Raw genomic sequence first — 14,874 nt, 5'->3', positions numbered from 1 at the left:
GTCAGCAATGAGACCTCATCTGTGAAATGTAAGCTCCAGGCTACCACTCGTCTACCTGCATTCTCAATGGATGGTGACTATGTTATTGGGGGTGTTTTCTCCATACACCACTACAAACAGACAGCGATGTATAACTACACCACCATGCCTGAGCCACAGAAATGCACAGGGAGGTCAGTAAGAGGGAGAAGTGTTGGATAAGATTATGTTACACTGTGTGGGGACAGAAATGTTTTTATGTGTCTGATGTGCTTCCGGTCATGATGCAAAGCTTTTGAGTGCATTCAAACTAAATGGAAAAACAATATTTCTGTTTCTTATATTATGTGTCAAATCAGTATTTGACCACTTAAACAACATATTATTTTCACAAATTAGCAGAGTGTGACTGTATGAAGAAGAAGCCTTTTGTGTTCTGGACTAAAAATATGTCTTGTAATCATTTTTTATTTTTTTTATTTAACAGGATAAATATAATATTAATATGAATATAATTCTAAAGTTTATAAAGTTTTTCTATCAGTGCAATAATATCCTTGTGAATTTTAGACCGATAATCCATTATGTTGAGTTTTTGTGTCCAGTAACTAATAACTGTGATGTATACCTGTTTCACAGAGGCAGTGCAGCTGTCAGTCACGATCCAAAACGTTGAATTACAATTCTGCTTTGTTGTCTATTTTTTATTGCGTTCATCATAAATACATTTGAAAAGTGACAAGTGTCTGTGTGCAGAATTGACTCTCGTGAACTGCGCTTCTCACGTGCAATGGTCTTCACCATCGAGGAGATTAACAACAGCACAGAGCTGCTGCCGGGCGTCAAACTTGGTTATCAGATCCACGACTCATGCACCTCGGTGCCCGTGGCAGTAGATGTAGCATTTCAGCTTTCTAATGGGCTGGACCCTGTGTTTTACACTGGTGACAATTGCTCACAATCTGGTATGGTGATGGCTATCATCGGTGAGTCTGCCTCCACACCATCCATCAGCATGTCACGCGTCATCGGGTCCTTTAACATTCCTCAAGTAAATATTTTTAATATTTGACAAACCATGTGTTTAATATAGGCCAGTTTTTTTTCTGCCTTAAGTTGAATAATATCATTGCTGTATTACATTAGGTGAGCCACTTTGCCACTTGTGCATGCCTGTCTGATAAGCAACAGTATCCGAGTTTCTTCAGAACAATCCCCAGTGACCAGTTCCAGGCTGACGCACTGGCCAAGCTGGTGAAACACTTTGGCTGGACTTGGATAGGTGCTGTCCGGTCGGATTCAGACTATGGCAATAATGGCATGGCGTCTTTCCTAGACGCAGCACAGAAGGAGGGGATCTGTGTTGAATACTCTGAATCTTTCTATCGGACCCACCCACGTAGCAGGATCCAGAGAGTAGCTGACGTTGTCCGCAGGTTTCATTATTACTTGTACTTTTGTTACCTGTGCTTTCACTGAACCTCTGCAAACCACTAAAAAGGTTTAGTCAAATTTTATTAGGCGCAAATTTGCATTGTATCTTTATTCATCACTTCTGTCTCTGTCATATGTACTTTTTATGTAAAATAGAGTCCATGAAACAAAAAGGCCTAGGCTTACTAGAGCCACATTCAGTCCACATCGGTACAATATAATGCACTCTAATGTCTCTGCAGGTCAACAGCTGTGGTTATTGTGGCATTTACAGCCTCTACAGAACTGAGGCTCCTGCTGGAAGAGCTGTCACGTGAGCCTTCTCCACCTCGCCAGTGGATAGGCAGTGAGTCCTGGGTAACCAACAAAGACTTGCTGCGGTTTAACATATGTGCTGGAGCCGTTGGATTTGGCATTCAGAAATCTGTCATCCCAGGTCTGAGAGAATTCTTGCTGGATCTCCCTCCCTCTAAAGTGGCTGCCTCTCCAGTGCTTACTGAGTTCTGGGAGGATGCATTCAACTGCAGGCTGGGAAAAAGTGAGACATTTTTTGCTGATTTTTATCTGCAAAACAGTACTTTTAAATGTCATGTAAAATAAGGTTGTTTTATGATTTAATTAGAACAATATACTGTAGATATATGAGTTTCTGCAAGGCCTGTTTGGCGTGTTTAAGACATAAAGGAAGTAGGAAGAATAATAAACACATAAGAATGAATGATAATGTAATATCATTGTCGATGCTCAAATAACACCTTCCTCTGTCTCTTTGTGTTTTAGGTGCAGCCATAGATGGGAGGGTGTGTGATGGAACTGAAGACATAAAGATGCTCCAGGACCCGTACACTGACACATCTCAGCTCCGAATCACTAACATGGTGTACAAGGCTGTTTATGCAATAGCTCATGCCATTCATAATGCAGTTTGTCAGGACACAAATTCTACAGCTCAGTGTGACAAATTCACCAGAATAGAGTCCAAACAGGTCAGGTGAAATTATTATGTGAACACCTAATTTTTTCCATTTCTTCCACTCGCTCTTCCTTACTGTCTTACATAACTTCATCCTCACAGGTTCTTTCTCTTCTGAAAAAAGTAAATTTTTCCCAAAATGGTTATGATGTGTCATTTGATGCCAACGGAGATCCTGTTGCCAGATATGAACTGGTTAACTGGCAAAAAAGTGAGAGTGGCAGCATTGAGATGGTGACGGTAGGGCTTTATGATGCATCACTGCCAGATGGCCAGGAGTTCCTAATCAACAAGAACCTGATCTGGGTGGATGGTGGCACACATGTAAGAATCCCAAAGGCAATAATTAAACATATTCAAATTTCATATTTGGTGTACATAAGGGGTAAAGATGTGTGCTTTTGGTCCCTGTTCCCCTGTCCATATGGTTGTTAAGAGATCCAAATAAATGTCCAGTGTAAGAGGTGGGGTAGAATCGACAGTCCTCAATCTGTTCAAAAACTGCTTAAAAAAAAATCTGAATATATGAGACTTCAGTTGTCTTTGATTGACCATTCAGGTGGGTATCTTCCAAAGTAGTTTCAGTGTGAAAAAGTTGTCCCTTGCAGAGCTGCAGAAAAGGGATAGTAACAAAAACCAGATAGCAAAATTGTACCAGACACCCTCTTCCGGCTCGGAAACCACATGGAATGATGGCACTTCAGTGTCTCTTGGCTGATATCTGGCCATGCTATGGCCTGCTTGTGGCCCATATATGGCAAACAGAGGCAGACCACTCAAGTGCCATCTTTCTACGTGGTATGTGGGCCAGATCTGGGCAGCAACAACTTTGCTCTCTGTGAAATGACAATTTGTACTTAAACAACTCTTTGGAAGATAACCACTTGATTTGTCTAATTCTGACTGCTGAAGCCTTGTTTTAGTTACACATTCACAAACATTCATATTGCTATGTGAGTATTGTTTTCAGACAGACTTAAAAAATGTTACTCTCTCCTTTAATCCCGAGATGTGTGTAGCACACCTGAAGATGTGTCAGTTTGTTTGTATGTATCTTGTGCCAGGTGCCTGTGTCAGTGTGCAGTGACAGCTGTCCTCCAGGAACTCGTAAAGTGCTGCAGAAAGGAAAACCCATCTGCTGTTATGATTGTATACCATGTCCTGAAGGAGAGATTAGCAATGCAACAGGTTTTTCTTTATTTCCTTCTTTTTTATTGTTATAAAGCATATTTACAAAATTAAACATATGACTGCTAGCAGCCCTTTTTCATTTAGTGTTTTTGTTATTATTTTTTTTCAGATTCCACTGACTGTTTCCCTTGCCCCAAGGAGTTCTGGCCAAATGCAGAGAGAGACACTTGTTTCCCCAAGCCTGTAGAGTTTCTTTCCTTTGATGAGGTCCTAGGAATCATCCTGGCTGCATTCTCAGTTGGTGGTGCCTGTCTTGCCATTATAACAGCGGTTGTGTTCTTTCATCACAGGACATCCCCGATTGTCAGGGCCAACAACTCTGAGCTGAGCTTCCTGCTGCTCTTCTCACTGACACTATGTTTCTTATGTTCATTAACTTTCATTGGAGCACCTTCTGATTGGTCCTGCATGCTGCGCCACACAGCGTTTGGGATCACCTTCGTCCTCTGCATCTCTTGTGTTCTTGGAAAAACTATAGTTGTCCTTATGGCCTTCAAAGCTACACTCCCAGGTAGTAATGTCATGAAATGGTTTGGTCCTCCACAGCAAAGGATGACTGTAGTATCATTCACATTCATTCAAGTTTTAATATGTACTATTTGGTTGGGTCTTAGCCCCCCATTTCCACTGGAAAATCTAACCATATACAAGGAGAGAATCATCTTGGAGTGTGCATTAGGCTCAGCTTTTGGGTTTTGGGCTGTGCTTGGGTACATAGGCCTGATGGCCATCTTTTGCTTAGTGTTAGCTGTCCTAGCTCGGAAACTACCTGATAATTTCAATGAAGCCAAGCTGATCACCTTCAGCATGCTGATATTCTGTGCAGTCTGGATCACCTTTATCCCAGCGTATGTCAGCTCTCCTGGGAAATTTACTGTGGCTGTGGAGATATTTGCCATTCTGGCCTCCAGTTTTGGATTGATACTGTGTATATTTGCTCCAAAGTGTTACATCATATTGTTTAAGCCAGAGAAGAACACCAAGAAACATTTAATGAACAAAAATCAATCCTAAAACGGTCAGGTTAAGGTCTGGACTGTGGTGGCCAATCCCTTTGTAAAAATCTCATGCTCCCTGAACCAGTGGTTCACAATTCGAGCGATGAATCATGGCATTGTCATCTTGGAATATGCCCATGCCATCAGGGAAGAAAAAAAATCCATTGATGGAAAGACCTGGTCATTAAGTACATTCAGGTAGTCAGCTGACCTCAGTTTTAGGCACATAACATTGCTGAACCTAGACCAGACCAACTGAAGCACCCCAGATCATAACACTGCCCCCACAGGCTTGTACTTTAAGCACGCTTGGTGCATCACTTCAACCGCCTCTCTTCTTACCCCGATGCGAACATCACTCTGGAACAGCGTAAATCTGGACTCATCAGACCACATGACCTTTTTCCATTGCTCCAGAGTCCAATCTTTTTTCTGATTAGCCTCACTGATAAGGGGTTTTCTTAAGGCTACACAGCTGCTTAGTCCCAATCCCTTAAGTTCTCTTCGCATTGTGCATGTGGAAATGCTCTTACTTTCACTATTAAACATAGCCGTGCACTCTACTGTTGATATTTTATGATCTTAATTGCAATCTCCTCAGTTGTTTTCGTTGCTTGATGCAGGCCAATAATTTGACCCTTCTGAAACAGAGTAACATCTTTTCCATGACCACAGTGTGTCTCTTCTGACATGGTTGTTTAAGGAATGAGAAGCTTCTCACTACATCAGTTAGGGTTAAATAACTTGTTGCCAGCTGAAACATATTAATCACTGCAGTAATTATCCAATGGAAGGCTCTTGCCTATTTGCTTAGTTAAATCCAGGTGGTGACTTTTTTTTGGTCAGGCAGTAATATTATATATACATACATACTGTACATATCTAGTTTTCGTGGCTTTGTTTCAGTTTGGTTAAGTTGTTTCTTTGTGTTAGGGTAGAGGGTTAGTCCTAGCTCCGACGGCCCTGGTGTCTGGGAGGCTGCCCTTCTTTTGTTTATTTTGGCTGGCTGGATTGTTTTGGGGTTTTCTCTCTGTTTGGTTACTGTTTATTTAATAAATTAATTCCCTTTAAGTGCAAATTGACTTGGTTGTTTGTGTTAGACCTCTTTTGGTGTACTTCCTGTAGGGTGTCATAACATAAATCGGGGCTTGTCTTAACTAAATTAAGATGTATTCTCTAGGTGTTGGCTTAGTGGCAGTAAGCCATTCCTGGACAAGCCCCCAATTTATTTTACGACCCCCTACAGGAAGTACACTAAAAGAGGCTAACTAGGCTACAGAACCCATCAGATAAACGTTAAACAAGACAGATCACCCCAGCCTCAAGGCTGACTGACTGCTGCTGCTCTGGTCAGATGGTGGAATGAAGCGAAAGAGAGAGCCTGGTGCCCTACCCCCTCTTATAGGTTATCTGCAATCACCAAGACTGCTTTCACCTAGGAAGACATGAGGCCAAGCACAGGCTGTATCCCAATTCAGGGGCTGCATCCTTCGAAGGACCCGGCCTTTGCGGGCTTCGAAGGCGAGTCCTTCGGATAGACCTTTGAAGGCCGCATCAACTGTTGTTAAATGGGACGGTCTAGCCTTCAGAGCATTTCCTGGTTGCATCACCAGATGTTCCTGCCCCTTACCGTTACATCACGATTTCTGCCGCCCAGGCCCGCGAAAGTGACGATCTACACCACTTGATGTCGCCATTTTCTTTCTTTCTTTCTTCTTTTTTGGGTGCGCAAAGGATCTTGGAATATGGGAGGCCGCGAAGGATAGTAGCGGTGCGTCCTCCAAAAAGAGGGAAAAGAAGGCTGCATTTGTGGGGTGCATTTGGAGGAGCTTTCGAATTGGGACAGCCTTCACGCGCCGTTGTGACGTAATTGGCCTTTAAATGCATCCTTTGAAGGATGCAGCCCCTGAATTGGGACACAGCCACAGTTGTTCATCCTGGCCAGCAGAGGTGGAGCATGTAACACATGTAATCTCATAGGTTTCACAGAGACATTTTAATGTGTTTAACATGAGTCTTTATAAGGGTTTTACATTTAATCCAGTAGATTTTACACGTAATTCATTGGTTTCACATGGGAATGTACATGGACACACTGCAGATCACTGAGGGTTCAGGCAGACCAGCTGGAGAACATTAAAGGGAAAACCATAAAACCTTTTATCCATTAAAATATGATGCAGTTTCACCCAAATCATTGCATAAAGATAAACTTTGGAATTTAATTATGAATTACATCACAAGATACAGGATTTTGATTGGTTTCACATGCAATCCCATACAATTCACATGGACATCTGTTTGGGTTTAACTTTAATATTATATGGGTTTCACATTTAATCCCATGGGTTTCACATGTAAACCAGTAGGTTTTAAATGTAGTCTCATAGGTTTCACATGGACATGTCCATGGTTTAACAGTGGTATTTACATAGGTTTCACATGCAATCCCATAGGTTTCACATATGATCTCATAGGTTTCACAAGGGCATTTGTATGGGTTTTAAAAGGGTATTTACATTGGTTTCACTTGTAATCCCATAGGTTTCACATGTAATCACCAAACATGGGTATTTACATGGGTTTCAATGTAATCTCATAGGTTTCGCATTGAACTTTGAATGGGTTTTTGCATCTATCACCATAGGTTTCACATGGGAATTTACATGGGCTTTACATATTATTCCACTTCCAGTGTGCAAAACTCATGTTTCACTTGTGCAAAGCACATGTAATCCACAAATTTCACATGTGATTTTAACATGTTTTTGCACAATCACATGGACACATAGTCAGTTTTTTTGCACATGGTAAATTTGTGGGCGGGTGCACATGTGCAAGTTTTTTCTTTTTACATGATATATTTTTGGGATTTTAATATCATTATCTTAATATCCTTTTAATATGACACCATCGTTTTTCACATGAACATGTTTTGTCATGTGCTACATAAATTCTAAAATCAAAACAGAAGTGTAATGAGTGCTTTCTCAACAACTATATTACAGTCCAACAATAACCATTATTCATTCAAAAAGGTATTAAATCAAATCAACAACCATTCAAAGGTGTTCATTTGTTAGGCTTAGCTGATTATGAGCTGAAAAATTAGCAAAAAGTTTTATGAGTGGAACAAACTTACAGAGATATATGGTGTTTACAATGGTAACAATGTAAGATGAGAAAAGAGACAGTGACATTAAATGGAGATTAAATTGTGTTGACAGTCCATAGAAAAGACTTGGATAAGAGTTTATGAAATACCGCAAGGTAAAGGTGTCTTCTCTCTGAGAATGACGTACAGTAGAAGGAGGGAAGCTTTGGTCTAAAAATCTACATAAGCCAGTGAAAACCCACATACACTCCATCTCTCACAGACACTTGAGAGATGGAGGTCTCAGCTCTCTTTACTGGCCTGATCCTGTACCTCAGTGTGTGTGAGCTGAACTTAGCTCTTGCCTTTACTGGTTCTGGGGATGATCTGAAACAAAGGGCTTGGCTTACAGAGAAAAGGTCTGGTGCTGGGGTCAGCACTGAAGCCTCATCTGTGAAATGTAAACTCCAGGGTACCGCTCGTTTGCCTGTATTCTCAATGGATGGTGACTACGTTATTGGGGGTGTTTTCTCCATACACCACTATACGCACACAGTGAAGCATAACTACACCACCATGCCTGAGCCACAAAGGTGCAAGAGGAGGTCAGTAAGAGGGAGATGTGATGGATCAGAGGACTTCACACTGTGTGGGGACAGAAATGTTTCTATGTATGATGTCACAAAGCTTTTTTGTAGTTTTGAGAAATCTTTAAAAGAATATCATTTTTTAACAGCATGAAAACAGTGAAAGATTCGAGATTCATTTGTTTATAATTAATTCACAATTTACAATTTCTGTGATTCTTGGACTGATATCTAATCCTCTGATTTGATTATTTATGATTATGCAATTGAATTAAGTATTTGATTCACAGATGCAGTGCAGCTATCAGATTTTTGTCCATAACTATGAGTTGCAATTCTCCTTTATTTTGTGTTTTCTGTTAAGATTTAGGAATTGTCCTTATCACAATTATGTAAATTTGAACATTGACATGAGTGTCTGTGTGCAGCATTGACTCCCGTGAACTGCGCCTCTCACATACGATGGTCTTCACCATCGAGGAGATTAACAACAGCACAGAGCTGCTGCCAGGCATCAAACTCGGTTATCAGATCCACGACTCCTGCGCCTCAGTGGCCTTGGCGATGCATGTGACATTCCAGCTTTCAAACAGCCTGGACCCAGTGTTTTACACTGGTGAAAATTGTTCACAATCTGGTATGGTGATGGCTATCGTTGGTGAGACCGGGTCCACGCCATCAATCAGCATGTCACGCATTGTTGGGTCTTTTGACATTCCTCAAGTAAACATTTTTCATTTCTGGGAAACTCTGTGTTTGATATAGGCCAGTGATTTTTTTTGTCTGTACCACTGAATAATTACAATGCTGAATGCCTTTAGGTGAGCCACTTTGCCACTTGTGCATGCCTGTCTGATAAGCAGCAGTACCCTAGTTTCTTCAGAACAATCCCCAGTGACCAGTTTCAGGCTGACGCACTGGCCAAGCTGGTAAAACACTTTGGTTGGACTTGGATAGGTGCTGTCCGGTCGGATTCAGACTATGGCAATAATGGCATGGCATCTTTTCTAGACGCAGCACAGAAGGAGGGGATCTGTGTGGAATACTCTGAATCTTTCCATCGGGCCCACCCACGTAGCAGAATCCAGAGAATAGCTGACGTTATCCGCAGGTTTCTAAATCACTGATTGTACTTTTGATCCCTTTGCCGACACTGACATGCACACAAATTGAATGTTTATTCAAACATATGATCAACTTCTCATTATCAAACATTGGCATGTACTATCTCGTCCTCAGAATTTTAATTTCTCATATTTTTTGCTAATATTGTTGTAAAGAGGCTTAGTGAGAACAATACTGTAACTTCACTTAAGTATTTCTCGTTTTTCTTTTTCCTATCTTGATAATTATTTAAAAAGAGTGAATTTTATGTTTTGTATGTTGGTATAGTAAAATGCACTATAATGTCTCTCTAGCTCGACAGCTATGGTTGTTGTGGCATTTGTGGCCCCTGGAGACCTAAGGATCCTACTGGAAGAGCTGTCGCTTGAGCCTTCTCCACCTCGCCAGTGGATAGGTGCTGAGGCCTGGGTAACCGACCCAGAAATGCTGAGGTTCAGCTTCTGTGCTGGAGCCTTTGGATTTGGCATTGAGCAATCTGTCATCCCACGTCTGAGAGAGTTCTTGTTGGATCTCCCTCCGGCTAAGGTGGCTGCCTCTCCAGTGTTTACTGAGTTCTGGGAGGATGCGTTCAACTGCAGGCTGGGAAAAAGTGAGAACATTTTGATGATTTTGACATTGTCAACACTCACAGTTTGTACCATGTGGTTTGTGTTGTCTCATTGATTGTATGTCTGAGTTGAGCTTCCTGTGTTAAAAAGTTGGCAGCTGCTTCAAGAATGGATCAAATCCCAGATTTCTATTAAGAGGGAAATCTGATGATATTCAACCAAAACATGAGATGGATATCAGTGCATCTCTCTGAAAAATCTCACTTGATGATTTCAGGTCAAGTTCAGGCCCTCTGTTGTCTTTGAGGGTGTGAAGTTTGATGCACTGGTTTCACAATACTATGAAACCCTTAACACAAGCACACAGTGTATAGAGAGTCTCCACTAAGCCAAATTAATAATCATACCTACTTGCATGTATCAGTAACAGTACATGTAAGCCTAATTTGGCTATTACACTGACAGTGTTTTCCAGTCCTTTATTTATTTTAAACATATTTAAACTGGTGAGGTTAGGTGGTGATTAATGGAAAAGTTGTTGACTGTTTTGCCTTTTATGAATGTGATTAATCGTTTGATGATTGATTCATTTTAATGTGTGCTCCAGTCCAAACAAACACAGTCCCTTTTTTAAAAAAATAGATGGGGGCATTCCTGCAACACAATACTTTGAATTGTAACGTAAAATAAGCATGTTTAATTCATGACTTTGAACAACCTAGAGCAGATTCCACAAGATACACTTACCAAGTTAAATAAACAAATAGTCACATTCTCTGTCTCTGTGTGTTTTTAGGTGCAGCCATACACAAGAGAGTGTGTGATGGAACTGAAGACATACAGACGCTCCAGAGCCCGTACACTGACACATCTCAGCTCCGCTTTAGTAACATGGTGTATAAGGCTGTTTATGCAATAGCTCATGCCATTCATAATGAAGTGTGTCAGGACACAAATTCTAAAACTCAGTGTGACAAATTCACCAGGATAGAGTCCAAACAGGTCAGGTGAAATGAATAAGTGTAGGCCCCGATGCCCATTTTTTCATGATAATTTAACTATTATAAAAAAAAATAAATATTTATTTCAGATGTTCTCCTTTCTCTCCATTGCTCTCCATTTTACTTCACTTCACAGGTTCTTTCTCAGCTGAAAAGAGTTAATTTTTCCAAAAATGGTTATGATGTGTCATTTGATGCCAATGGGGATCCTGTTGCCAGATATGAGTTGGTTAACTGGCAAAAAAGTGAGAGTGGCAGCATTGAGATGGTGACAGTAGGGCGCTATGATGCATCACTGCCGGCAGGCCAGGAGTTCCACATCAATGGAAACCTCACCTTTGTGGGGGATGTCACACAAGTAAGAAGCCCAAAGGCAATAATTTGACATTAAATTAGAAATTTGGTGTTGAAAACCAGTTAAGATATATGTTTAGCCAGGGGAAACCCTATCCATGCTGGTTTGCAAAGAGATCCAAATACAATTCTAGTGTAAGAGATGTGGGACACAATCCACAATCTGTGCAAAAAATGGCATCCAAAATTCAATCGGAGATGATAGGGGACTTTACCAATACAAGATAGAAAATTAAGTCAGCATCTTCCAAAGTTACAGCATTTTCAGTATGAAATTCCTGCTTTATATATTCAAGAAAGTATTCCCTCATTGAGCTGTGTTCGAAAGATAGAGACAATCTCATTTTAACTTCACCTTAACTTCACAACACAATTTTACACAATAAAGTAGGGCTTCTGTGGATTTTTTCCCACAGCATTTACGTAGATTGTTATGCCTTTTTTCTTGACAGCCAGTACAAACAAGAGGAATTGTTATGATGACCAAAAGCATAAGTATGTGAGAATTGCTTTAAGACAGACTTCAAAGATGTTACCCTCTCCTTTAATTGCAAGATCTGTGTTGCACACCTGAATATGTGTCAGTTTGCCTGTATCTATGTACCAGGTGCCTGTGTCAGTGTGCAGTGACAGCTGTCCTCCAGGAACTCGTAAAGTCCTGCAGAAAGGAAAACCCATTTGCTGTTATGATTGTATATCATGTCCTGAAGGAGAGATTAGCAATGCTACAGGTATTTTCTTTTCTTTTTTTTTTTGAGTAATGCATATTTACAAAATCAAATACATGACTGCTAGCAGCCCTTTTTCATTTATTGTTTCAGATTCCACTGATTGTTTCCCTTGCCCCAAGGAGTTCTGGCCTAATGAAGGGAAAGACACTTGTTTCCCCAAGCCTGTAGAGTTTCTTTCCTTTGACGAGGTCCTAGGAATCATCTTGGCTGCATTCTCAGTTGGTGGTGCCTGTCTTGCAATTGTAATTGCGGCTGTATTCTTTCGTCACAGGACATCCCCGATTGTCAGGGCCAACAACTCTGAGCTGAGCTTCCTGCTGCTCTTTTCTCTGACTCTGTGTTTCCTATGTTCATTAACTTTCATTGGAGCACCTTCTGATTGGTCCTGCATGCTGCGCCACACAGCATTTGGGATCACCTTCGTCCTCTGCATCTCTTGTGTTCTTGGAAAAACTATAGTTGTATTGATGGCCTTCAAAGCTACACTCCCAGGTAGTAATGTCATGAAATGGTTTGGTCCTACACAGCAAAGAATGACTGTAATAGCTTTCACATTCATTCAAGTTTTAATATGTGCTATTTGGTTGGGTCTCAGTCCCCCATTTCCAATGAAAAACCTAGCCATATACAAAAAGAGAATCATCCTAGAGTGTGCATTAGGCTCAGCTATTGGGTTCTGGGCTGTTCTTGGGTACATCGGCCTGCTGGCTGTCTTTTGCTTAGTGTTAGCTGTCCTAGCGCGGAAACTTCCTGATAATTTTAATGAAGCCAAGCTGATCACTTTCAGCATGCTGATATTCTGCGCAGTCTGGATCACCTTTATCCCAGCGTATGTCAGCTCTCCTGGAAAATTTACTGTGGCTGTGGAGATTTTTGCAATTCTGGCCTCCAGTTTTGGACTGATACTGTGTATATTTGCTCCAAAGTGTTTCATCATATTGTTTAAGCCAGAGAAGAACACCAAGAAACATTTAATGAACAAAAATCAATCCTAAACCTAAAGGTTTGGAATGACAATTGAAGTGAATAACAATGATCATCTCATTACAATGCACGGTTCTGCAAGAAAACCCTGGGTCCTGGCCATCATGTGGATTCCACTTGACACTAACCACCCACTCTAACACCATCGCAGACCAATCGTGGGACATGCTGGAACAAGTCCAATCAATGGAGGCCCCACCTCACAGCCAACAGAACTCAAAGGATTTGCCGCAAACACCCTGGTGCCAGACACCACAGGACAGCCCCAGAGGTCCTGTGCCCATGGCTTGACAGGTTAGAGCCAAGTCTGATCCACCATTGGGCCTCCATGGATGGGTCTTGTTCGGGGACGTCTCGCAAATGCTCAATCGGGTTGGGATATGAGGAAACTGGAGGCTGGGTCAACAGCTTGAGCTCTTTGTCACACTCCTCGGGCCATTCCTGAGAAGTTTTTGCGGTAAGGCAGGACCCATTGTCATTCTAGGGGGCACTGCCATCGGGAAGTGCCATTGCCAATGGTGGTCTACAACAATGTTTGGCTGAGTGGTGCATATCATCCAATTGAATGCCAGTTCTGAGCAGAACATTTCATTGTAACAAGATGACCAATGTTATTCATTTCAACTGTCACTGGTTTTAATGTTGTGGCTGATTGCTATATATACATATCTATCGATTTCAATGTCATTATTAGAGTGTCCTGTAGTTCTGTTTCAACATTTTGATAAAAGGTACTTTAAATATATGTGGAACAATAAATATTGTTTGTTATTGTTTTGTTATTTAATATAGCACCTTTCACAGAGCATGGTCAGTACAATAACAACCAAAACATTAAAAAAACAAAAGGGAGGGAAAATAAATAAATAAATAAATAAAAACATACAGATTACAACAAAAGATAGCAGCAGGTGAGACAAAAGCCATTTTGAATAAATAAGTCTTCAGTTGCTTTTTAAAAGCCTCAACAGAGACTGCATAGCGTAAGTTTATAGGAAGAGCATTCCACAGTGTTGGGGCCACTACTTCAAAGGCACGGTCACCGTTAGTTTTTAGACGGGAGCGGGGCACAACCAATGAGCCTGGTCAGAGGACCTAAGTGACCTATTAGGGAGATAGGGATGGAGCAGCTTAGAAATATAGGCAGGTGCTTGATCGTATATGGCTCTGAATGTGAAGACAAGAACTTTGAAATGAAATTAACAGAAAGCCAATGTAAAGAATGTAAAACTGGCATGATGTGTCATCCTGCTGGACCTGGTCAATAGCCTTGCAGTAGCGTTCTGGACTAATTGAAGATGGTCTAGGGATGACTTGTTTTTTTTTTAAATATATGTTTATTAAATTTTCAAGAAATAAAACAAGAACATATATGACAAAACAAACAAACATACATTTGGCTCACATACACATTAAAATTCAAATTTATACAGGCGAGAGATTCAGGAGTCACCTCCTACACAAAGAAAACAAACAAATAAGTAAACAAATAATATATATATGTATATATACAGTAAAACAAAGGCCATTGAGGAGTTCACTTTTTCATTTCACCTGACCTGTTTGGACTCTATTCTGGTGAATTTGTCACACTGAGCTGTAGAATTTGTATATATATATGCACATGATACACATGCACATATATATACACACGCACACACTAGGGATGACTTGTTGAGGCAAAGAAGGGAAGCTTGTGTCTGAAAATCTATATAAACCAGTGAAAACATTTTCAGTGTTTCCAGATACAGACACTTGAGGATGGAGATCTCAGCTCTCTTTATTGGCCTGATCCTGTGTCTGAGTTTGTGTGAGCTGAAACCAGCTCTGAAACAAAGGGTTGCGCTTACAGAGGAAAGGTCTGGTGCTGGGGTC

The 14,874-nt window shown here is 40.9% G+C and overlaps 2 protein-coding genes across 2 annotated transcripts; both read left to right on the top strand.

The window, feature by feature from the left end:
* The first annotated feature begins 66 nt into the window (after window positions 1–66).
* On the top strand, window positions 67–4,591 carry LOC141019259 (extracellular calcium-sensing receptor-like). The gene is made up of 8 exons (XM_073494115.1): window positions 67–173; window positions 736–1,030; window positions 1,126–1,415; window positions 1,656–1,951; window positions 2,194–2,399; window positions 2,489–2,710; window positions 3,451–3,574; window positions 3,687–4,591. Exons 1-8 carry the CDS (start codon window positions 67–69, stop codon window positions 4,589–4,591), a joined length of 2,445 nt encoding a protein of 814 aa, XP_073350216.1.
* Window positions 4,592–7,963: 3,372 nt separating this feature from the next.
* LOC141019249 (extracellular calcium-sensing receptor-like) lies at window positions 7,964–13,010 on the top strand. Its single transcript, XM_073494111.1, has 8 exons — window positions 7,964–8,274; window positions 8,685–8,979; window positions 9,078–9,367; window positions 9,675–9,970; window positions 10,726–10,931; window positions 11,067–11,288; window positions 11,892–12,015; window positions 12,106–13,010. The coding sequence occupies exons 1-8, from the start codon at window positions 7,964–7,966 to the stop codon at window positions 13,008–13,010; spliced, it is 2,649 nt and encodes an 882-aa protein (XP_073350212.1).
* Window positions 13,011–14,874: the final 1,864 nt, after the last annotated feature.

Source organism: Pagrus major, chromosome 2 (genome assembly GCF_040436345.1).
Source record: "Pagrus major chromosome 2, Pma_NU_1.0".
Taxonomy (NCBI): domain Eukaryota; kingdom Metazoa; phylum Chordata; class Actinopteri; order Spariformes; family Sparidae; genus Pagrus; species Pagrus major.
This window is presented reverse-complemented; position numbering and strand designations above follow the sequence as displayed.

Excerpts from the sequence above, each read along its gene's own strand:
- LOC141019259 (XM_073494115.1), top strand. The coding sequence starts at position 67 with ATGGATGGTGACTATGTTATTGGGGGTGTTTTCTCCATACACCACTAC. Across the intron at positions 1,031-1,125 it reads GGTCCTTTAACATTCCTCAA|GTGAGCCACTTTGCCACTTG; the intron begins GTAAATATTTTT and ends GTATTACATTAG. Across the intron at positions 1,416-1,655 it reads GTAGCTGACGTTGTCCGCAG|GTCAACAGCTGTGGTTATTG; the intron begins GTTTCATTATTA and ends ATGTCTCTGCAG.
- LOC141019249 (XM_073494111.1), top strand. The coding sequence starts at position 7,964 with ATGGAGGTCTCAGCTCTCTTTACTGGCCTGATCCTGTACCTCAGTGTG. Across the intron at positions 8,275-8,684 it reads CCACAAAGGTGCAAGAGGAG|CATTGACTCCCGTGAACTGC; the intron begins GTCAGTAAGAGG and ends GTCTGTGTGCAG. Across the intron at positions 9,971-10,725 it reads CAACTGCAGGCTGGGAAAAA|GTGCAGCCATACACAAGAGA; the intron begins GTGAGAACATTT and ends GTGTGTTTTTAG.